Raw genomic sequence first — 23,012 nt, forward strand, 5'->3', positions numbered from 1 at the left:
AATTAAGTGAGATTACTTGAGCCCAGGTGGTCAAGGCTGCAGTGAGCCTGATTGCACCACTGCACTCCAGCCTAGGTGACAGAATGAGACTGTCTCAAAAAATAAAATAAAATACAAATTAACCCTTTATGACATTCCCAGTAATTTCCTAAGTGTTCCCCAGAAGTCTTTGAATTCTGTTTAATTTTCACATAACATTTAAGACATTTAAGAATTTATGTCTGTCTGTGTCATCCGTTTATGTCAAAAGATGTCTTTTTGTCACTTCCAGCTGGATCTACCATGAAGGACTTCTGAATCCAGGAAGAGAGACTGACTGGGCAACATGTTATTCAGGTACAAAAAGATTTGGACTGTAACTTAAAAATGATCAAATAATAGTGCATGCATCAAGTGCAATGGGAAGCTCTTCTGGAGAGTGAGAGAAGCTTCCAGTTAAGGTGACATTGAAGCCAAGTCCTGAAAGATGAGGAAGAGTTGTATGAGAGTGGGGAGGGAAGGGGGAGGTGGAGGGATGGGGAATGGGCCGGGATGGGATAGCGCAAACTGCCCGGAAGGGAAACCAGCACCGTACAGACCTGAACAACGAAGATGGCATATTTTGTTCAGGGAATGGTGAATTAAGTGTGGCAGGAATGCTTTGTAGACACAGTAATTTGCTTGTGTGGAATTTTGCCTGAGAGACCTCATTGCAGTTTCTGATTTTTTGATGTCTTCATCCATCACTGTCCTTGTCAAATAGTTTGGAACAGGTATAATGATCACAATAACCCCAAGCATAATATTTCATTAATTCTCACAGAATCACATGTAGGTGCCACAGTTATCCCCATTTTATGAATGGAGTGATGAAGCCTTAGGAATAATGAATGATTTGCGCAGGCTCACCTGGATATTAAGACTGAGTCAAATGTTGAGTCTGGTCTGACTTTAATGTTTGCTTTGTTCATGAGCACCACATATTGCCTCTCCTATGCAGTTAAGCAGGTAGGTGACAGAAAAGCCCATGTTTGTCTCTACTCACACACTTCCGACTGAATGTATGTATGGAGTTTCTACACCAAATTCTTCAGTGCTCTGGATATTAACTGGGTATCCCATGACTTTATTCTGACACTACCTGGAGTTAGCACAGACCCCACAAGTTAGGGGCTCAGTCCCACGAGGCCATCCTCACTTCAGATGCCAATGGCAAGTCCTAAGTTGTCACCATACTTTTGACCAACCTGTTACCAATCGGGAGTTCCCATAACTGTCTTCTTGGGTTTAATAATTTGCTAGAACAGTTTACGGAACTCAGAAAAACAGTTTATTTTCTTTTTTTCTGAGAGAGAGGGTCTTATTTTGTTGCCCAGGCTGGTGTGCAATGGTGCAGTCATAGCTCATTGCAGCCTTGATTGTCTGGGCTCCAGTGGTTCTCCCACCTCAGCCTCCCTAGTAGCTGAGACTACATGCCTGCACCACCACATCTGGCTAGTTTCTTTTATTTTTAGTATAGATGGGGTCTTGTTGTGTTGGCCAGGCTGGCCACAAATTCCTGGTCTCAAGTGATCCTCCCACCTCAGCCTCTGAAAGTGCTGGGATTACAGATGTGAGCCACCACATCTGGCCAGTTCATTTCTTATTACTGGTTCATTGTGAAGGATACATCTCAGAAACAGTCAATGAAAGAGACGTGCATGCTGGATGCAGTGGCTCATGCCTGTAATCTCAGCACTTTGGGAGGCCAAGGTGGGAGGATCGCTTAAACTCAAGAGTTTGAGACCAGCCTGGGCAACATGGTGAAAACCTGTCTCTATAAAAAATTAAAAAATAATAATAACTGGTGTGGTGGTGTGCACCTAGAGTTCCAACTACTAGGGAAGCTGAGAAGAGAGGATACCTTGAGCTGGGGACTGGGGAGGCTTAGGTTACAGTAAGCTGAGATTGTGCCACTGCACTCTAGCTTGGACAAAAGAGCCTGATCCTGTCTCAAAAAAAAGAAAGATACCCAGGGCAAGTTAAGTTCGGAGGGGCACAGAGCTCCCATGCCCTCTGTTGAACATGAGACCCTCCCAGCATCTCCTGTGTCCAGCAACCCTGAAAGCTCTGCAAACCCCGTTCAGGGTGTTTATGGAGGCTTTATTATGCAAGCATGATTAATAAAATCTTTGGCTGTTGGTGATTAAGTCAGTCTCCAGCCCCTCTTCCTCCTGGAGTTCAGTGCATGAGGCTGAAAGTTCCAAGCCTCTTACCATGTGGTTGCATGGTAATCAGCCCTCCTCTTGAGGAAATTTTGGAGCTTGCAGTCACCCAGTCATCTCAACAACATCCCCAAATGCATTCTTACCATGCTGGAGATCCCAAAGTTCTTAGAGGCTCTCGTGTTAGAAACCTGGGACCAAGACCAAATATTAAAACAAAAGATGTTCCTGTCACATCTATCACTGAGGTCTTTGTAAGAGCTTTAGAAGCTCTGTGCCACAAACCAGGGACAGAGATTAAATATATATTTCTTTTCTTTTTTTTGAGACAGAATCTCCTGTGTCATCCAGGCTGGAGTGCAGTGATGTGATCATAGCTCACTATAGCTTTGGCCTCCTGAGATCAGGCAATCCTCCCATCTCAACCTCCCAAGTAGCTAGGACTACACATGCATGTCACCCATGCCCAGCTCATTTTTGTAGAGTCAGAGTTTTGCCATGGTGGCCAGGTTGGCCATGTTGGCCAGATGGGGTCTTCTTTTGTTGCCCAGGCTGGCCACAAATTCCTGGGCTCAAGTGATCCTCCCACCTCGTCCTTGTAGAGATGAGATTGAGTTATGTTGTCCAGGCTGATCTCAAACTCCTGGGCTAAATGGATTGTCTCACCTCAGCCTCTCAAGTAGCTGGGACCACAGGCGCATACCACCATGTCGGGCTAATATTTATTTTTATTTTTTTCTAGAGGTGGGATGTCTCACTGTGTTTTTCATGCTAGTTTCAAACTTCGGGCCTCAAGTGTTCCTCCTGCCTTGACATCCCAAAGTGTTGGGATTCTGGGTGGGAGCCACCATGCCCAGCAATCACAAGGGTCTTTATAAAAGAAAGAGAGTAGGAGATTCAGAATTGGATCAGGAGATGTGGTGATGAAAGCAGAGGTAAGAGAGAGAGATTTGAAGATGCTTCACCTCTGGCTTTGAAGATGGAGTCAGGGGCCATGATCCAAGGAATGGGGGTGGCTTCTAGAAGCTGGAAAAGCCAAGGGAACATATTAGAGTCTCCAGAAGGAATGCAGCCCTGCTGACACCTTGACTTTAGCCTTAATAGACCTAGTTTGGGTTTCTGGCCCCTAGAACTGTAAGATGGTAGATTTGTGGTGTTTTAAGCCACTAAATGTAGGAAACTGCAAACTATGTTGCAGCAGCAAGAAGAAATGAACATGAAGCCAGGCATGATGGCTCATGCCAGTAATCCCAGCACTTTAGGAATTTAGGCAGGAGGATCACTTGAGGCCAGGAGTTCAAGACCAGTCTGGGCAACATAGTAAGACCTTGTCTCTAGAAAAAATGAAAAAATTGGCCAGGCGTGGTGGCTCACGCCTGTAATTCCAGCACTTTGGGAGGCCGAAGCGGGCAGATTACCTGAGGTCAGGAGTTCGAGACCAGCCTGGCCAAGAATGTGAAACCCCGGCTCTACTAAAAATACAAAAATTAGCTGGGCGTGGTGGCACGCACCTGTAATCCCAGCTACTTGGAAGGCTGAGGCAGGAGAATCACTTGAATCTGGGAGGTGGAGGTTGCAGTGAGCCGGGATCGCACCGTTACACTACAGCCTGGGCAAGAAGAGTGAAACTCTGTCTCAAAATAAAATACTAAAAAATTTAGCCAGGCATGGTGGCATGAACCTGGAGTCCCAGGTACTCGGGAGGCTGAGGTGGGAGGATCGCTTGAGCCTGGAAATTTGAGGTTGCAGTGAGCTGTGATTTCGCCACTGCACTCCAGCCTTGGTGACAGTGAGATCTTCAAAAAAAGAAAGAAGAAAGTAAAGAAAGAAGAAATGAGCATGGTGGGCATGGGGACAGATGGCAATGTTAAATAGAATGGTCAGGGGTGGCCTCCTAAGTGAAAATTGAGTAAAGATTTGAAGGAGGGGAAGGAGGTGGCCAAGGTGCTGAGGGAAGAGGATTGTAGGCAGAAACAATAGAATAAACTGTCTGAGGTGTGTCTCTGGCTCTGGAAGGAGGCCCATGGAGCAGATGGAGAGAGGAAGAGAATTAGGGGAGGGAGCCAGGGAGTTGCTGGGTGGGGATCAGTACAGATCACATAAGCCCTGGGAGGTTATTGGTGGGGCTTTGGCTTTTACTCTGACTCAGATGGGAACTGTAGGAGGGTTCTGAGCAGAGAGGCGACATGATCTGTCTCCCGATTTAAAAGCATTCTCTGGCTGCTGAGTTGAGAAAGACTGTGGGAAGATGTGATAGAAGCATGGGGGCCAAGCTTTGGCAACATCCAGGCGGGAGATGATGGTGGTCCTGCCAGGGTCGTGGTGGTGTTGAGAGATGGTCAGAGGGGAGAAGTAGGGGAGGAGGCCAGGGAGTTGCTGGGTGGGGATCTTTAGTAGATGTCGAAGACAATCAACAGGATTTCCTGACAGACTGGATATGGGGTGTGAGAGAAGGCAGGGGTCAAGGTTGAGTTTGATTGTTACTGAAATTATTAAGTAATTTTAAAAAACACTACTGCCTTTCCCAATCCTACGAAGTATGGGATGCTAGATTAAAGAAATCTCTTCAGGCTCATTGCAGTGGCTCATGCCTGTAGTCCCAGCTCTTTGGTAAGCAGAGGTGCGAGTATCTTTTAAGGGCAGGTGTTCAAGACCAGCCTGGACAACACAGTAAGATCTGCTCTTTACAAAAATATTTTTCAAAATTAAATAAATGTAGCTAGGCATGGTGATGTGCACTTGTAGTTTCAGCTACTCAGGAGGCTGAAGTGGGCAGATCTCTTGAGGTCAGGAGTTTGAGGCCAGCTTGGGCAACATAGCAAGAACCCTCACTCTACAAAAAAATTAAAAAAATAACCAGGAATGGTGACACTCAACTGTACTACCAGCTACTGGGGAGCTGAGGCAGGAAGATGGCTTGAGCCCAGGAGGTCGAGGCTGCAGCGAGCTGTAAATGCACAGCTGCACTCCAGTCTGGGTGACAGAGCAGTACCTGTCTCACAATACAAATAAAAATACAAGTAAAATAATATCTCAAGTCAGAGCCTTTTGGCTCTGCAGCCCTTGCAACCCCTCAGCCGTGCAGTGAGGTTTGCATCGCTGGGAATGAGGAGACCCCTGCCCGGTGTTGTTGCCTGGCTAATCAGTGTTTTAAAACTTACATTAACCGGGGTGGGCGCGGTGGCTCACACCTGTAATCCCAGCACTTAGGGAGACCCAGGCGGGTGGATCACCTGAGGTCAAGAGTTCAAGACCAGCCTTGCCAACATGGTGAAACTCCTTCTCTACTAAGAAAATACAATAATTAGCTGGACATGGTAGTGGACGCCTGTAATCCCAGCTACTTGGGAGGCTGAGGTAGGAGAATCACTTGAACCTGTGGGGCGGAGGTTGCAATGAGCTGAGATTGAGCCACTTCACTCCAGCCTGGGCAAGAGAACAAGACTTTGTCTCAAAGAAAAAAAAGTATTATATCAACATGTAGTGGTTTTATTAATATGTAATGAATATTAAATATTTTTAAAATCTTATATCAACATGTAATGGCTTTAATATGTGATGAATAATATTTAAAAATTTGGGTCTTATTTTCTAGTTTTAATATAATTATCTACAGAAAGAAATAGTCTTAGAGATCTTCAATAAAGTTAAAAAAGGTAAAGGGATGTTAGACCCCAAAAGACTGAGAATTTCTAGTTTACAAATATTCAGACTAAGCCACATACAACTTGCTACTTGAACTATTTTTTTTTCTTTGTTTTTTATTTTAGGAGATGGGGTCTCACCCTGTCACCCAGGCTTGAGTACAGTAGTGCTATCACAGCTCACTGCAGCCTTGAACTCCTGGGCTAAGGGTACTCCTACCTGAGCCTGCTGAGTAGCTAGGACTGTAGGTATACATGACGATACTTGGCTAATTTTTAAATTGTTTTGTAGACATGGGGTCTCACTTTGTTGGCCAGGCTGGTGTCAAACTAATGGCCTCAAGTGACCCTTCCACCCCTGCCTCCCATCCTAGAGGTATGTGCCACCACAAGGAGCACTTGTTCAATTTTCTAAAGAAAAAATTTCTAAAGTAAGGCTGTGGGATGATGGCAGGAAGATAAAAGAAAAACGAAGAATAAGTTAAAATGACTTATTCACACATATTCTTTTGACAGCAAGAAGAACTTTTAATATATACATTCCTTACAAACAAACAAACGGCAGATAAACAATGTTGTATAGGAACTTCAACACACCCTGTACAATATTCCCACTTTGCTGACATAAGTTATGGAAATTTCGTGGTTTACTTGAGTGTCGCTACCAGTATTTTGCTTCTCTGATGATTTTTATCAACTTCCTAATCTGTTAACTTCTCTCCAAGGTATGTCATGTCACGACATACTGCCGTTGCACGAACACGGCCAGTGTCTTCCTATTAAACATGTAGAATGCTTTCCTAATTTCTCTTTGTACTCTCTGTCTTTGTGTTCTGCATTTTCCTTACTTTTATTGTCAGAAACTCCAGAAAGTCAATCGTACTAATTTATCACGATTTGCTTTATTTATTTATACTTTGCTTATATGGAATTTTGCCCAACAGACCTCATTACAATTTCTAACCTGTTTTATTTTGTTTTTTTTTCTCTGAGACAGGGTCTCCCTCTGTTGTCCAAGGCTGGAGGGTAGTAGTGCTATCGCAGCTGACTGCAGCCTCAACCTTCCAGGCTGAAGTGATCCTCCCACCTCAACCTCCCACGTGGCTGAGACTACAGGTGCTTGCCACTATGCCCAACTAATATTTGGAATTTTCGTATACGTGGATTCCAGAGAGGTGACAGTGAAACGTGGGTAAGCATGGATTTTGGTATATGCAGAGATGGGGGGCTGGAACTAATTCTGTATACTGAGGGACGGCGACTGTATATGTTTTTACAATTACACTGTAGGATACATACTGTTGCATAGCCTTGAAAATAATAATTTTTAATTGAGTGGAATAATAATAATAATATTGCTAAAAGTAGCAGCTGGCCAGGTGTGGTGGCTCACACTGGTAATCGCAACACTTTGGGAGGCTGAGGCAGGAGGATGGCTTGAGGCCAAGAGTTTGCGATAGGCCTTGGAAACAAAGGGGGAGTCACCATCCCTACCGAAAAAAACATGAATTAGCCTAGTGTGGTGGCATGTTCCTGTAGTCCCAGCTACTTGGGAGGCTGAGGTGGGAGGATCACTTGAGCCCAGGGAGGCTGAGACTGCAGTGAGTCATGATCAGGCCTCTGCACTCCAGCCTGGGTGACAGAGTGAGACCCTGTCTCAAAACAACAAAAAAGTAGCAGCTAACATCAACTGACCTTTTATACCAGGTGCCTATTGATATCATAGTTTAATTTCTTAGAACTGTTTCTTATTTCACTTACCAACTCTGTCTTCAGTTACTCCCAGGTTTTTACTGTGTTTGTACAGATGACCTTTTGTTTAGATTGAATTGTCTCCCCAGAAGTAAGATTACTGTGAGTCATGGTGAATGGACATTCTCATTACCCTTAATGTAAATTGACAGGGTTTTGGGTGCCTCCCAGCTATAATCTTAGCACTTTGGGAGGCTAAGAGAGGAGGATTGCTTGAGGCCAAGAGTTGGAGGAGGCAGTATGGCAGTATGGTGAGACCCTGTCTCCATTATTTTAAAAAATTGACAGGCTTTACCCGGGAAGGCTTATACACAATTTAAACACCCCTCATAGTATAAGAAAGTGCCCATTTCACTGCACCTTTGCCAGCACAGGGTATTATAATTTAGTAAGTCATTTTTTGTTTGATTATTTTAAATAGATAAAAGACCTCATATTACTTTACTTGTCACATTTCAACATCTTTTCTTAGCTTATTAGCTCTATCTCTTTTCTGTCTGTAAATGGTTGTTGTTGTTTTGTTCTTTGAGACAGGGTCTTGCTCTGTCACCAGGCTGGACTGTAGTGGCATAATCATGCCTTGCTGCAGCCTTGACCTCCCAGGCTCAAACTTCAGCATTCCGAGTAGCTGGGACTACAAGTGTGCACCACCACTCCCAGCTAACTTTTTTCTTTTTTTTTGGATAGAGACAGGGTCTCACTGTGTTGTCCAGACCGGTCTCTAGCTCCTGGCCTTAAGCAATCCTCCTGCATTAGCTTCTCAAATTGCTGGAATTTCAGGCATGAGCCACCATGCCTGGCCTGGGCTAGTCCTGTATTCTCTAGAGTTCTCTTTACTTTGTGCTAGCCAATCTCTCATTATGCTGTTCACCTGTTATAATGAATAATTCTCCATATTAAATTTTACCACTTTAAACTTTTGAGTGGTTTATGCTTCCTGATTGGACTCTGACTAATATGTTAGGAAGGGTCCCAGGAGATAAACCCACACAGATGGGATTTGGGCATAGGTTTGGTTTCCCAGGGGGCAGTGCTGAGCTCTTTGCCAGTGGGAAATGGGATGCTGGTGATTTCCAGGAAGTGACCTCACAATGACTCAAGCTACCACTTACTGTTGATTGTGACAAAATGCCAGCTGAGGCACATGCCTTGGGAGCTAAGTGGTTGCTGCCCTTGACCACTATGAAGACTGGTGTGGGAAGGGTCGCTTTGGATGCACTTGAGCAGGGGTCCCCAACCCCTGAGCCATGGAGCCGTAAGGAGCCACACAGCAGGAGGTGAGTGGTGTCGAGTGAGGGAGTGAGGGAAGCTTCGTCTGTATTTACAGCCACTCCCCTTTGCTCACATTCCCGCCTGAGCTCCACCTTCTCAGATGAGCAGCAGCATTAGATTCTCATAGGAGAACGCACCCTGTTGTGAACCGTGCATGTGAGGGATCTAGGTTGCGCTGTCCTTATGAGAATCTAATACCTATTGATCTGTCACTTTCTCCCATCACGCTCAGGTGGGACCATCCAGTTTCAGGAAAACAAGCTTAACACGCCCACTGATTCTACATTATGGTGAGTTCTATAATTATTTTATTATATATTGGATATCTAATAAATATATATTTATTATGTATATTAATATGTTAAATATATTAATATATTAAATATATTATTATATATTGTAATAATGGAAATAAAGTGCCTAATAAATGTAAATGTGCTTAAATCTTTTGGCCCAGCTCCTACTTCCCGGCAGCCTCTCCAGGCCCAGAACTTTCTCCAATCAGCCTCTACAGACCAAGCTCATGACTCACAATGGCCTATTTAGGCCCATACCCCACCTCATGGCAGTCTCCGCAGATGAGCCTACTGCCTCACAACAGCCTCCACAGGCACAGCTCCATCGTTACAATGGCCTCTTTAGACCCAGCTCCTGCCTCCCAGCCTTCTCTCCAGGCCCTGAGCTTTCTCAAGTCGGCCTCACCAGGCCCAGCTCATGCTTCTTTGCAGCCTCTCCAGGCCCAGCCACTGCCTCCCGTCGGCCTCTACAGTCCCAACATCTACCTCACAGTAGATTCTTCAGGCCCAGCATCTGCCTCACTGTGGACCCCCCAAGCCAAGCTCCCAACCTTTCAGCAGCTTCTACACACCCAGCTCCCGCCTGCCAGTGGCCTCTTCAGGCCCATGGGGGTCATTCCTCACAACAGCCTTTCCAGGCCCAGTTTTTCCCTTCCGGCAGCCTCTCTGGGCTGAGAACCTCCTCAAGTCGGCCTCTCCAGACCACTTGCACCCTCCGGGCGTCCTCTCCGGGCCAAGCTCCTCTTCCTGGCTGTGTCTCCAGGCCCTACTCCTGCCTCTCAACAACCTCTTTGGACTCAGTGCCTATCCATCTCCTGGCGTCCTTGGTCGGCCCACAGCTTCCTCAAGCCAAGCTCCCCAGGCCCAGGTCAGGCCTCACGGTGGCCTCTCCAGGATGAGCTCCTGCACTCCGATGGCACCTGCAGGCCCCAAATGGTCTCCGGTCGGTGGGCTTCTCCACGCCAAGCTTGGGCCTCCCGGCGACCTCTGCAGGCCCAAGTTGTCCTGAAGTCGGCATCTCCCGGCCATGCCTCCCAGCAAGTAAGCAAGCTCTTTTGGCTGAACTCCTGCCCAGCTCCCAACCGCCTTTGTAGGTCCCGAACTTTCTCCAGCCAAGTACTTCGGGCCTAATTCCTGCCGCCCGGTGGCCTGTACGGGCCCAGCAATGGTTGGAGAGTGGCCTCTGCAGGTCCTGCTCTTGCCTCCCAGGGGCCTCTCCAGGCCCAGCTCTTGCCCCCACGGCGGCCTCCCGGGGCCAAGTCCCTGCCTGCCTCCCAGCAGCCCGCGTGCGGCCCAGCTCCTCCCTCACGGTGGCCTGTTGATGCCCATGCCTCTGGTACCCTGCCCAGAGGCATGAGCCTCTTGCCTCACACCGGCCCCTCTCACGCTGACAGAGGTCCGCGGGAGCCCCTAGCCTCACACCGGCCCCTCCCAGGCTGACAGAGGTCAGCCTGAGCCCCTAGCCTCACACCGGCCCCTCCCAGGCTGACAGAGGTCAGCCTGAGCCCCTTGCCTCACACCGGCCGCTCCCACGCTGAGAGAGGTCAGCGTGAGCCCTTGCCTCACACCGGCCGCTCCCACGCTGAGAGAGGTCAGCGTGAGCTCCTTGCCTCACACCGGCCCCTCCCACGCTGAGAGAGGTCAGCCTGAGCCCCTAGCATCACACGGACCCCTCTCAGGCTGACAGAGGTCAGCGGGAGGCCCTAGCCTCACACCGGCCCCTCTCACGCTGACAGAGGTCAGCGGGAGCCCCTAGCCTCACACCGGCCCCTCTCACGCTGACAGAGGTCAGCGGGAGCCCCTAGCCTCACACCGGCCCCTCTCACGCTGACAGAGGTCAGCCTGAGCCCCTTGCCTCACACCGGCTCCTCCCACACTGACAGAGGTCCATGGGAGTCCCTTGCCTCACACTGGCCCCTCCCACGCTGAGAGAGGTCAGCGTGAGCCCCTTGCCTCACACCGGCCCCTCCCACGCTGACAGAGGTCAGCCTGAGTCCCTTGCCTCACACCGGCCCCTCTCACGCTGACAGAGGTCAGCGGGAGCTCCTAGCCTCACACCGGCCCCTCCCAGGCTGACAGAGGTCAGCCTGAGTCCCTAGCCTCACACCGGCCTCTCCCAGGCTGACAGAGGTCAGCGGGAGCCCCTAGCCTCACACTGGCCCCTCTCACGCTGACAGAGGTCCGCGGGAGCCCCTAGCCTCACACCGGTCCCTCCCAGGCTGACAGAGGTCAGCCTGAGCCCCTTGCCTCACACCGGCCCCTCCCACACTGACAGAGGTCAGCGTGAGCCCCTTGCCTCACACCGGCCCCTCCCACGCTGAGAGAGGTCAGCGTGAGCCCTTGCCTCACACCGGCCCCTCCCACGCTGAGAGAGAGAGAGACAGGTGATGTACTTTTTCTTCTTGGATAATTTTCATTGTTTTATCTAATTTGGCTGTAACTAATGTGTTTAATATGGCTTGCTTGTTTTTTAAAAAGTTGTTCAGTATCCTTAGAACTCAGTGCTGATTTCTTTTTCTAGCAGGCCTTTTATATAGGACATCTCACTTTCTCCTGGCTCTCTACTACTAGCATGAGGTCTCTGAAAAATCAAGACAGCAAAATAATTTGTTATAGAATAGCTTATGTAGAGGGACAGGGGAGGAGTCATATTCCAAGAGGGAAAGACCTTTGAGCCAGGCTCAATTTGTAGAGGCTGTTGAATGAAAATGAGAGAGAGAGAATGCACACTTTATTGCACTATTAAAGCAAAATTCTGACAATAACTTCTAAAAATGATTCAACTCTTATACACTGAGAATATGACAGACCTTCCAAAAGTATAATTTCTTACATGAACGTCCAGGTATATAAGGAAAAATAACTATTTCATACCAATATCTTCAGCCGCCTTTATTGTTGGTTCACCAGATAGGTTTTTATCAGAATCGCAGAACATTAATTTTTTAAATTAGTTACCATTACAACTAGCTTGAGAAGAACTTTCTTTTTAATAATTCGACCCAGATGCATTCTAGATACTCCAGTGTTACGAATCAATGGCTTCATGAGGAGCCGCTGTTGACTCATGCTATCTCTGGACACACTGACAGGAAATGTCTTCTTACACCTGTTTTCCTCCTGCTTTTCCTTGGTAGGACTTAGTTCCTTGGCATAGTTCAGTATCAATGGCAGTCATAGAGAAGTGTTACAAAAACCCAGCTTATTCCAACTTGTGAATTATTTGGCACCCAGGAACCAGGTCTTACAATCTTCAACCCACTTTTTCCTAACGTGGCCCCTTTTCTGAAATGTTTATTTATATATGATGTAGGCCTGGGGAAAGGACATGGACTTTCAAAGAAAATATTCTCCAATAGATCTCTCAACTCCAGAGAACCTTCTGACTAAATCTGAAAGAATTCCACTGTGCTCTGATAACATCCTTTAATAATGAAGAAAAGATATTTTTCCCCCAGGAGGATTTTGTAGTGAAAGAGATGGCATAATTTTTTTTAAAAATGTTGTTTATAATCTCATTTGTTTTTTCATTTGTGGGGTGTGTCTTAAATCCTAAATGGTACATCCTTTTTAAAATACTTCTAGTAATAAAATGTTTCTGAAGTTATGTTGTAAATATCATTGGACTATGTTTAATAATGTTAAGTTGATCCCACTTCCCCTGAAATTATATACATAAATGCTGAAAGTATAAATTTACATATACAACTTCATGGAACATTTTTCTTCCAAGTGTGCATTTGCTAGAATTTGCATTGAAAGGTTTTGGAAGGAGCCTGTTGGTATGAATCCTGTGTGAGCAACACTCAGATTTGTTGCATACTGAACAGCATGCTAAATCTCACTTCACAATCTTAGATTTCTCATCTACCATCTTGAGCTGAATTTAAAATGTAACTGCAGTTTATTATGTCACCTGTTCGTCAAACACTGATGCAAAGCTTAGTTTTCAGTGTGAAGAACCCATGACTAGAGAAAGGAAGAAGAAAGGGTCAAGCAGACCTCATTAAAGAGTGTATGGGCAAGAAAACACATCAGATGTCTTGATAGGTTTTTTAAAGTCCTGTTAGACTTGTCATGATTTCCAAAACACTAAATGCCATCTAGTATGTTGGACCCTCCAAAATTACAGTAGAATATTATTATGGGTCATCTTAATTGGAAATATACAGGAAAATCCTGATGATTAAGTAGACTAGTGATAGCTGTCACACATTTATATAACCTATGTTGAAAAGAAAGAAGAAAGGCAGGAAAGAAAGAAGGAAAAAGAGCGGAGAGAGAGGAACAAGAAAACACGTGGATTTGTGGAAATGAAAATTTTTAAATTACTAATTTGCAAGAATGGGTAAGAAAAATACCGAGTATGAACATAAATGCTTTCAATTCAGTTTGTCTCTTAATCCTTCTCAGTCCGTGGCCAGTTTTGAAACTTGGTGTAACTTCCTTCCTTTATTCCTCCCTCCCTTGCTCCCTCCATCCCTTCTTGCCAGCCTCCTTCCCTTCCTCTCTCCTTGAGTTTCCTTCTTCTTTCTTGTTCCCTCCCTCCCTCTCTCTTTTTTTCCCTTAGTTTCCCCGGAAGCACATATACCAGCCATTTGAATGCTTTCTGCTCATAGATACTGCCAAGCCCCCTCACCCAGACTGCTGACTAGATTTGGTAGAATGGAATGAGAAACATAGACTTTGTGTCTGTGGCGGCCACCTCTGATGTTGCAGATTTTTGCCGTGATTATGCACTCCAGCCGAGGGACGCTAGAGAGGTTGAAATTTCAACTGTGGGATTTGCCATTTTGGAATTTGCAGAAATGTACTGGATATGCTAACAGCAGCCTGGCTAGCCTCCACTTCACAAGGAAGTATTTAAATATACACGTGTAATATGAAGAAAATTGCATTAGATCATAAGGGATGAATTATTTTGTAAATGACTATACCATCAAATACCATACCTGATATCAATCATCTTCATCAGACAGTATCTGTGTATGTAAGTAGATAAACAAAAAAGCAGGAGTTTACTTCTCTCTAATGTATCCTTGACTCTCTAGCGGTGACCTCTGAAATGTCTCTTCTGATCCAGACTTGTTTGAATCATGTGCAACATTTTAGATTTGTCTTTTCTCTGCAAGTTTTTTTTTGTTAAGTACCATAACATATTGAACCAAATAGTTTTGCTTGCTTTCTATTGATGACACATGATTTTGGCTTTTATCTTCAGTGGAAAATCAATGTGTCACATGGCGTTCACTAAGAAAAAGGTATGGGGCCTCTTTGTAATTCTTTTTCAGATGATTGCTTTATCTTGATTTATGCCTTCAAACTTTTTCCCATTCAGCAGAAAATATTGTGTCGCTATCTGTGAGAGCAAAGCGATCTATACCAATTTATGCTCTAAGTGTAGCCTCCTTCCAGAACTGCTTATGGAACATATCAACTCACTATAGATTAGGGACATAATGGATTCTTCTTTCTTAAAAGTGGCAGATTGACAATTTTAGTTCATATACAAGCTTTTATATTAACATTAAAACAATATTTCTATGTAAAATAAAATATTGTAGTTGATTATTATTCAAGGGCCTCCCAGAATTTCAAGGTCTGAAAATAAATTCAATGTTCCTGGTGGTAACAAAATTGCCCCTACTTCCTTGTATCAGGACTGCCATTTGGAACTGCTGGGGAAGCTCTTTTCAGAAATTATTTTCAAAACAGCATTGTTGCCTTTTGCCAAACTGAAATCTGGTTGTAAACTTTTGAAAACTAGTTCCTTGGAATGGAATTCAAGTTGTCTTCTAAGCAATTTTTTTTTAACTCAAACATACATTCTATCTTGCTTTATTATGTCACTATTTGTGTAGGAAACATATTTCTATTTTTACCATTTTCAATTTATTTACATTTACATTTACATTTGTGTGTATATATATACACACATACATACACTTTAAGTTCTGGGATACATATGCAGAACTTGCAGTTTTGTGAAATAGGTATACATGTGCTGTCGTGGTTTGCTGCACCCATCAACCCGTCATCTACATTAAGTATTCCTCCTAATGCTATCCCTCCTCTTTCCTTCCTACCCACTGACAGGCCCCAGTGTGTGATGTTCGCCTCCCTGTGTCTATGTGTTCTCATTGTTCAACTCCCACTTATGAGCGAGAACATGTGGTGTTTGGTTTTCTGTTCTTGTGATAGTTTGCTGAGAATGATGGTTTCCAGCTTCATCCATGTCTCTGCAAAAGACATTAATCCATCCTTTTTTATAGCTGCATAGTATTCCATGGTGTATATGTGCCACATATTCTTTATGCAGTCTATCATTGATGGGCATTTGGGTTGGTTCCTAGTCTTTGCTATTGTGAATAGTGCTGCAATAAACATATGTGTGAATGTGTCTTTATAGTAGAATGATTTATAATCCTTTGGATGTGTACCTAGTAATGAGACTGTTAGGTCAAATGATTTTCTAGTTCTGGATCCTTGAGGAATTGCTACACTGTCTTCCACAATGGTTGAACTAATTTACACTCCCACCAACAGTGTAAAAGCATTCCTATTTCTCCACATCCTCTCTAGCACCTGTTGTTTCCTGACTTTTTAATGATTGCCATTCTAACTGGCACGAGATGGTATCTCATTGGACCAGGGGTGATGAGCTTTTTTTTTTTTTTTCTTCGAGACAGCCTCACTCTGTCACCCAGGGTGGAGTGCAGTGGCACAATTTCGGCTCACTGCAACCTCCACCTAATGGGTTCAAGCAATTCTCCTGCCTTAGCCTCTTGAGTAGCTGGGATTACAGATATATACCACCACGCCTGGCTAAAGTTTTTTTGTGTGTTTTTGGTAGAGACAGAGTTTCACCATAGTGGCCAGGCAAGTCTCAAACTCCTGACCTTGTGATCCACTCGCCTTGGCCTCCCAAAGTGATGGGATTACAGGCGTGAGCCACCACGCCCAGCCTATGATGAGCTTTTTTTCATGTGTTTATTGGCCGCATAAATGTCTTCTTTTGAGAAGTGTCTGTTCATATCCTTTTCCCACTTTTTGATGGGGTTGTTTTTTTCTTGTAAATTTGTTTAAGTTCCTTGTAGATTCTGGATATTAGCCCTTTGTTAGATGGATAGATTGCAAAATTTTTCTCCCACTCTGTAGGTTGTGTGTTCACTCCGATGATAGTGTCTTTTGCTGTGCAGAAGCTATCTTTAGTTTAATTAGATCCCATTTCTCAATTTTGGCTTTTGTTGCCACTGCTTTTGGTGTTTTAGTCATGAAGTCTTTGCCTATGCCTATGTTCTGAATGGTATTGGCTAGGTTTTCTTCTAGAGTTTTTATGGTTTTAGAGCTTATGTTTAAGTCTTTAACCCATCTTGAGTTAATTATTTTATAAGGTGTAAGGAAGGGGTCCAGTTTCAGCTTTCTTCATATGGCTAGCCAGTTTTCCCATCACCATTTATTAAATAGTCAATCTTTCCCCATTGTTTGTTTTCGTCAGGTGTGTCAGAGATATGTTGTATATTTCATGGTACAATGCCTTCTGTCAATGGGGAAAAATAACAAGCATATATGGGATGAATGAAGTCTGCTATGGTTAAGGTTGAGAATATTTACTGATCCTTGAGTTCAGTCTCCAGGAATGTTGGAAATAGAGAATGGAGATATTGGAGATAAAGAAAAGTTCTGAAAATGACACTTCCCATAGTGTCAAAATTGTGATCTATTGGAGAATTCTGTGATACATCAAAATCTCTGTTTATACTGAGGTTTGTTATTGTGTATGAGCATATCTTTATCAGGTGTAGGCTATTTCTATACTTTCATGTCTTTAAATCAATGTTTCTATTCACATATGTATATGTGCAAATAGAAGCATGTTAATATTATATATATATTTTCTGTCATTACCATGATTGCTATGATTATCATTAGGATGTATTATTAGTGTGACCGAAGTATCATCAGTATCAGTTTCTTTCTAACTGCAGTGCTCCTGTAATGCTTCGTTTCTACAGAGCCAACCTACACCCACCGTTTCCCTGACTATAACTTTAGCTAAAGTATAAGCCCTTATAAAGCCATGAAAGCCTACCAAGAATTGTCAAAGAAGCTAGGCAGCAGCCAGGCTCTGCCTTAGGAAAAGACTTTACTTTTTATTATCATGTGCAGTACTTAACTACTTGTTTTGACCTCTAAGATTTTGCTCTCCTATATTTCTATCCCCTGGCTTTCTGATATTTCATGTGATTATATTTGAAATTTTAACCTTGCTTTTCTTTTTGGAATCTCTGATATCTCTGCTGCCACAGGTAATGACAGGTTCCTCTCTAACTGTTGGTGTTATCCCTGGTCAGATTATTACTGATGACAGAAGTAGATGTTTTATGTGGATTCTCTCGATATCAGAAACAAATACAGATATCACAACTCAAAAATGACAGACTGATAACCATTATGAACTTAGATGCAACATTCTTAATACAATATTAGCAAATTGAGTCTAGGAATATTTAAAAATGATAATGTGTTTTAACCAAGTGGGGTTTATCTCAAGTTGGTTTCAACAACTGAAAATCTACCATGCTGACAGAAAAAAGAAAAATCACGTGACACTCTCAATAGATGCAAAAAAGGAATTTACAAAATGTAACACATTTTTTAAATTAAAAACTCCCAGCAAACTGAGGATAGAAAAGTACATTTTCAAACTGATTATGTGTTTACAAAAAATCTATAGCAAACATCTTACTTAAAATGGTGAAAGCCTTAATACTTTCTACATAAGATTATGAAAAATGCAATGATGTCCTCTCTCCCTAGTTCTTTAAAGTATTGCATTCAATATTAAATAAGTGGAAATATATACCAAGTTCATTGATAAATATTTAATACTTATGAGATGATAATTCTCCTGAAATTGATCTCTAGATTCAGTGGAATTCCCATGAAACCTTATAGGTCCTTTTGGATAAATTACAAAACTGATTCTAAAACAGGGAGAAAGAAAGAAGGGAAGGAAGGAGGAATGGACAGAAAGAAGAAAGAAATAAAGAGAAAAGAAAAGAAAATAAGAAATAAGTGACACCCAAGTTGGGAAGAAAGAAAAATACTATTCTCACGTGATGTAAACATATACATAGAAAATCCTTAGGCATCTGCAGAAGTGTGCTAGAGGTATGAAGTGAATTTAACAAAGTTGTAGGATGAAAGATCAATAAATAAAATCAATTGTGTTTCTATACACAATCAACACCAATTAGAAAATAAAATTATGTAAGCAATTTAACATAATAGCCTCAAAAATAATAAAATAATTCAGAATAAATTTAATAAAAGGTATGCTGATCCAAAATTTCTAAATCACTAATACGAGAGATTGAATAGGTAGAAATATGTATCAAGTTCATTGGTGAATATACATGTCATACTTATTAGATGATAATTCTTCTGAAACTGATCTCCAGATTTGGCACAATCCCAATCAAACCTATAGGCCTTTTTGGAGAAATTACAAAGCTGATTCTAATTTTTTTTTTAAATGCGGAAGTCCTAGAATAGCCAGAGCATGTTTTAGAAAGAAGAATAAAGTTGGAAAACTTTCCAAATTTCAAGACATATTGTAAAGCTACACTAACCAGTACAGTAAACTTACTGGCATGAAGAAGACATATATATCAGTGAAACAGAATAAATAATTTAGAAATATATCCAGCCTTACATGGCCAAAGTTGCCAAAATAATTCAATAAGGAAATCAATGTCTTTATAAAGATGGTACTATTAAAATTGGATATTAAATGGAGAATATGAACTTCAGAATTACCTCACACCATATCCTCAAATTAACTCAACATGTATTTTATACATAATGTAAATATAAAAAGTATAAAGCTTACTGAATAGGAAAAATTTTTAATAATCTTACTATAGCTAAAAATTTTTTAGATAAGAAAAGGATGGATGAAAATGGAAAAAAATAGTAAGTTGGACTTCATGAAATTAAAACTTTTGCAATTTAAAACATAGCATCAAAAAATGAAAAGGCAAACCACAGATTGGGACAGAATAATTTTAAATATGTCTGATAAAGAACTTTCATCTAGAATGTACACATAACTAAAAAACTAAATAACAAAACACAAATAACTCATTTAACATAATATTTTGACCTAAATGGGCCAAATATTTGTACAGATATTTTAATTTAAAAAGAGATGATGTCCAATACACAAATGAAAAGATACTTAACATTACCTGTCATCAGGGAAATGCAAGTTAAAACCACATTGAGGTACCACTGTACACCCACTGGAGTGGCTGACACGAGCAGAACTGACCATACCACATGATGTGAAGAATTGCTATTCACACCTGGCTAGTGGGACTTCAAAATGGTACAGACATTTTGGAAAGCAGTTTGGCAGTTTCTTCTAATGTTAAACTTAGTACTGATCATATAGCCAAATAATTCCACTGCGACTCAAAATAAATAAAAACATATCCGTACCAAGCCTCATCCTTGAAGTTCATAGCAGATGTGTCCATCAACTTGTAAATGGATAAACCAGTTGTAGATGGAGTACCACTCAACAATAAAAAGGAGCAAACTGATACAACAGCAATATAAATGAATATCAAAAGCATTATGCTCAGTGAAAGAAGCTAGACGTGAAAGACACCAATGTATCATTCCACTAATAGGATACTCTAGAAAATGCAAACTGTAGAAACAGAAGCAGATTAGTGGTTGCCTGTGTTCAGGAATGGAGAAAAGATCAAATGCAAAACAGCAAAAGAAAACATTTTGTGATGATGCAGATTTTCTGTATCTTGATCATGATTGTGGTCAAATGATGATATTCATCTGCCATAACCCATTAAATTGCACATTGAAAAGGGTGAATTTTACTGTGTGTACATTATACTTAAATGGAGCTGTAAATATGTTTGGAGCTTATCTGTGAACATTAGTTGCAGAGCAGGAGTTATTTTTATAGAGTGGAAATCTGCTGAGTGCCAACTTGAGAAGGGTTGAAAAAAATTAGAACCTTCTTCCAACACATTTCAGTTAGAACACTCTTAGGATGTCATTACAGCTATGCTCTATATTGGAGTCTCTGATGAAATCACATATCTAACAATCTCAGCATGCCTTTAATCAACAGAATATACACGTGTTTTCTTTTTTTACTATAAAGGATATACCAAACAACTTTTTCAAGACTTTACTTCAAAAAGGCACATAGTTTTGCAACATTTTTGGTAAGTCTTTAATTATTTCAAAATGAAAAATTGAAAATAAAATGCAATTATTTACTCAGGCCCCCCAAAAAAAGGCCTGTACGGGGAATGCATGTGGTGTGTGTGTGTGTGTGTGTGTGTGTGTGTGTGTGTGTAAATGTGTGATTTGAAGAATTGAAAAAATTTTAGTGGGGTTTTGTAGCATCACTTTGATAGCATCCTGTAATTTTATATTGTGTTTGAAATAAAGTGAATACACTGATAAAAGAATTTGAGAAGAATTTGCATTATTGCCTAAATTATGTGTGGTTTCCACAGTGGCATGAATCGAGCATCTTTAACCTACATAACAATATATCAGAATGTATTAGGTAAAAAATAAGTAAACTAGTATAACAAAGTTAAATATTTCTAAAGGAAAATTATAGCTTTATTTTTTTTTCCTGAAATGTTTTGAGGAGATATTTACACCAAAAGATATTATCACTGATCAATGAAACTTTTTCAGAATTTGCTTGTGTCCCACCAATATTTGATTACATAGTGCTTCTGTGAGTTCCATTTCATTAATTTAGCATTGACAGGAGAGAAGGCAATGGCTCTGCAGCCTCTCTCGGTGTGGCATGATCCTGGTTCCGCTGGCTGATCTCTATTAGAACCATGGCCTTAATCATGCCTTTCATGCTTCTAACTTGATTTGCATTTGTTGTGTAATCCAAATTTATTCTCTCGTTTAGTCGCTTCCACCCATAGAAAAGCAGGTCTTTTTCATTTCTCCTTCACCATTGCCCCCATTTTTTCTTTTTGTCCTTCCATGATGAAAAGCAAGACAGAAAACAAACTATAACAACAACAGACACCTTTTGTCTGTGGTCACCAATGCATTGTAGCACTAAACTTTGTTCAAAATCTCTAGATCTGACCTCTATATCTGCTGTTCCGAGAGTTTTTCAATATATTCTCTAGACTGCTGTGACCCACTGACAGAAAGTCTAGCTATATTTAATTGAAAGTTATTACTGTCTGATATGGTTTGGCTGTGTCCCCACCGAAATCTCATCTTGCACTGTAGCTCCCATAATTCACATGTTGTGGGAGGGACCCAGTGAGAGGTAAGTGGATCATGGGGGCAGTTTTCCCCACACTGTTCTAGTGGTAGTGAATAAGTCTCATGAGATCTGATGGTTTTATAAGGGGAAACCCCTTTCGCCTTTCACTTGGTTCTCATTTGCTGTTTGCCTGCTGCCATGTAAGACGCGCCTTTCGCCTTCTGCCATAACTGTGAGGCCTCCTCAGCCATGTGGAACTGTGAATTCATTAAACCTCTTTTTCTTTATAAATTACCCAGTCTTAGGTATGTCTTTATCAGCAGCATGAAAATTGACTAATACACTCACTGTCCATGAATGATAGTCTGTTAGCCCATTTGCATTGTTATAAAGAAATACCTGAGGCTGGGTAATTTATAAAGAAATGAGATTTATTTGGCTCCTTGTTCTGAAGGCTGTACATGAAGCATAGTACTGGCACCTGCTTCCAGGGAGGGCCTCAGGAACCTTCCAATCATGGTGGAAGGTGAAGGGAAACCAGCATATCACATGGTGACAGCGGAAGCAAGAGAGACAGGGAGGAGGTGTCAGTCTCTTTTAAACAACCAGATATCGCATGAACTCACAGGGTAAGAACTCATTCATTACCAAGAGGACAGCACCAAGCCATTCAGAAGGCATCTATCTCCAACATTGGGGATCACATTTTAACGTGAGATTTGAAGGGGACAAACATCCAAACTATGTCAGATACCAAAGCTGACAATGCTTAGGATCTTTAGCTGTTCCAGGTTCTGGGAAAAGGGAGAGAGTTAGCGTCCCTCGTCTATGCTGTGCTACTCCGTATTATATTAGTAATTATTGTTCTCTAAAGGTTCTTAAAAGCAAATAAACAAATGCAAGGCAAAACATATGAAATGCAAGGCAAAACATACGAAATGCAAGGCAAATGCATTAAAAACTTTTGAGTGTTAATATATATATTTTATTTTATCTTTTTAATTTCTTTTGCTTAACCAAATAGATTATGTAGTTTTGATTAACTGGCCATGAAATAGCTCTGCCTACATAGAATTTCCCATGAATAATTGGTTGTGGAGACTTTTGTGTGTGACCCAAATCCTCCCTCAAAACTGAAGTTTGCCCAGCTATTGGGAGTGTTGGCAAATCATGCCTCTCAGCTGATTCTCTCTAGAATTTATTCTCAGGAGATCTAATTAATAACTTGTCAAGCTGATGTCCATCCTTGGGGACAACTCGTATCTGAAGAATGGCCAGTGAAAGGTATTAAAACTCCATACTCCTGCCTCAATTTAGGGCAACTCTGAAGGGTCACCCCAGCTTCTCAGCTCCCCCTTGAGATTAGCTGAGGTATTTGTTGTGACTGCCTCACATCTCAACTCCCTTTATCCAATTCAGCTTTTTCGCCACAGTTGTTGGTTCCTAGGATTTTACCCAGTTAAATGTTCTCTACACAAATCTCTATCTCAAATCTGCTTTACAGGAAATGTGGCCTCAGACAGGTTTTCATTAGGTTCTGGACATAACTCTCATTAGTCATTGATATGATTCGGCT

At 42.1% G+C, this 23,012-nt stretch overlaps 1 protein-coding gene across 1 annotated transcript in view; it reads left to right on the forward strand.

The window, feature by feature from the left end:
• The window catches only part of LOC115936298 (putative uncharacterized protein FLJ92257), a 39,644-nt gene extending 26,890 nt beyond the window's left edge, over window positions 1-12,754 (forward strand). Inside the window, exons 2-4 of the mRNA XM_063704854.1 lie at window positions 272-336; window positions 9,084-9,141; window positions 9,641-12,754. Of these exons, the coding sequence (XP_063560924.1) occupies window positions 272-336; window positions 9,084-9,141; window positions 9,641-10,046 (529 nt within the window). The 3' untranslated portion in view covers window positions 10,047-12,754. The remainder of the gene's footprint in view (window positions 1-271; window positions 337-9,083; window positions 9,142-9,640) is intronic.
• The last annotated feature ends 10,258 nt before the right edge of the window (window positions 12,755-23,012 follow it).

This window comes from Gorilla gorilla, chromosome 23, assembly GCF_029281585.2.
Source record: "Gorilla gorilla gorilla isolate KB3781 chromosome 23, NHGRI_mGorGor1-v2.1_pri, whole genome shotgun sequence".
Lineage (NCBI taxonomy): Eukaryota > Metazoa > Chordata > Mammalia > Primates > Hominidae > Gorilla > Gorilla gorilla.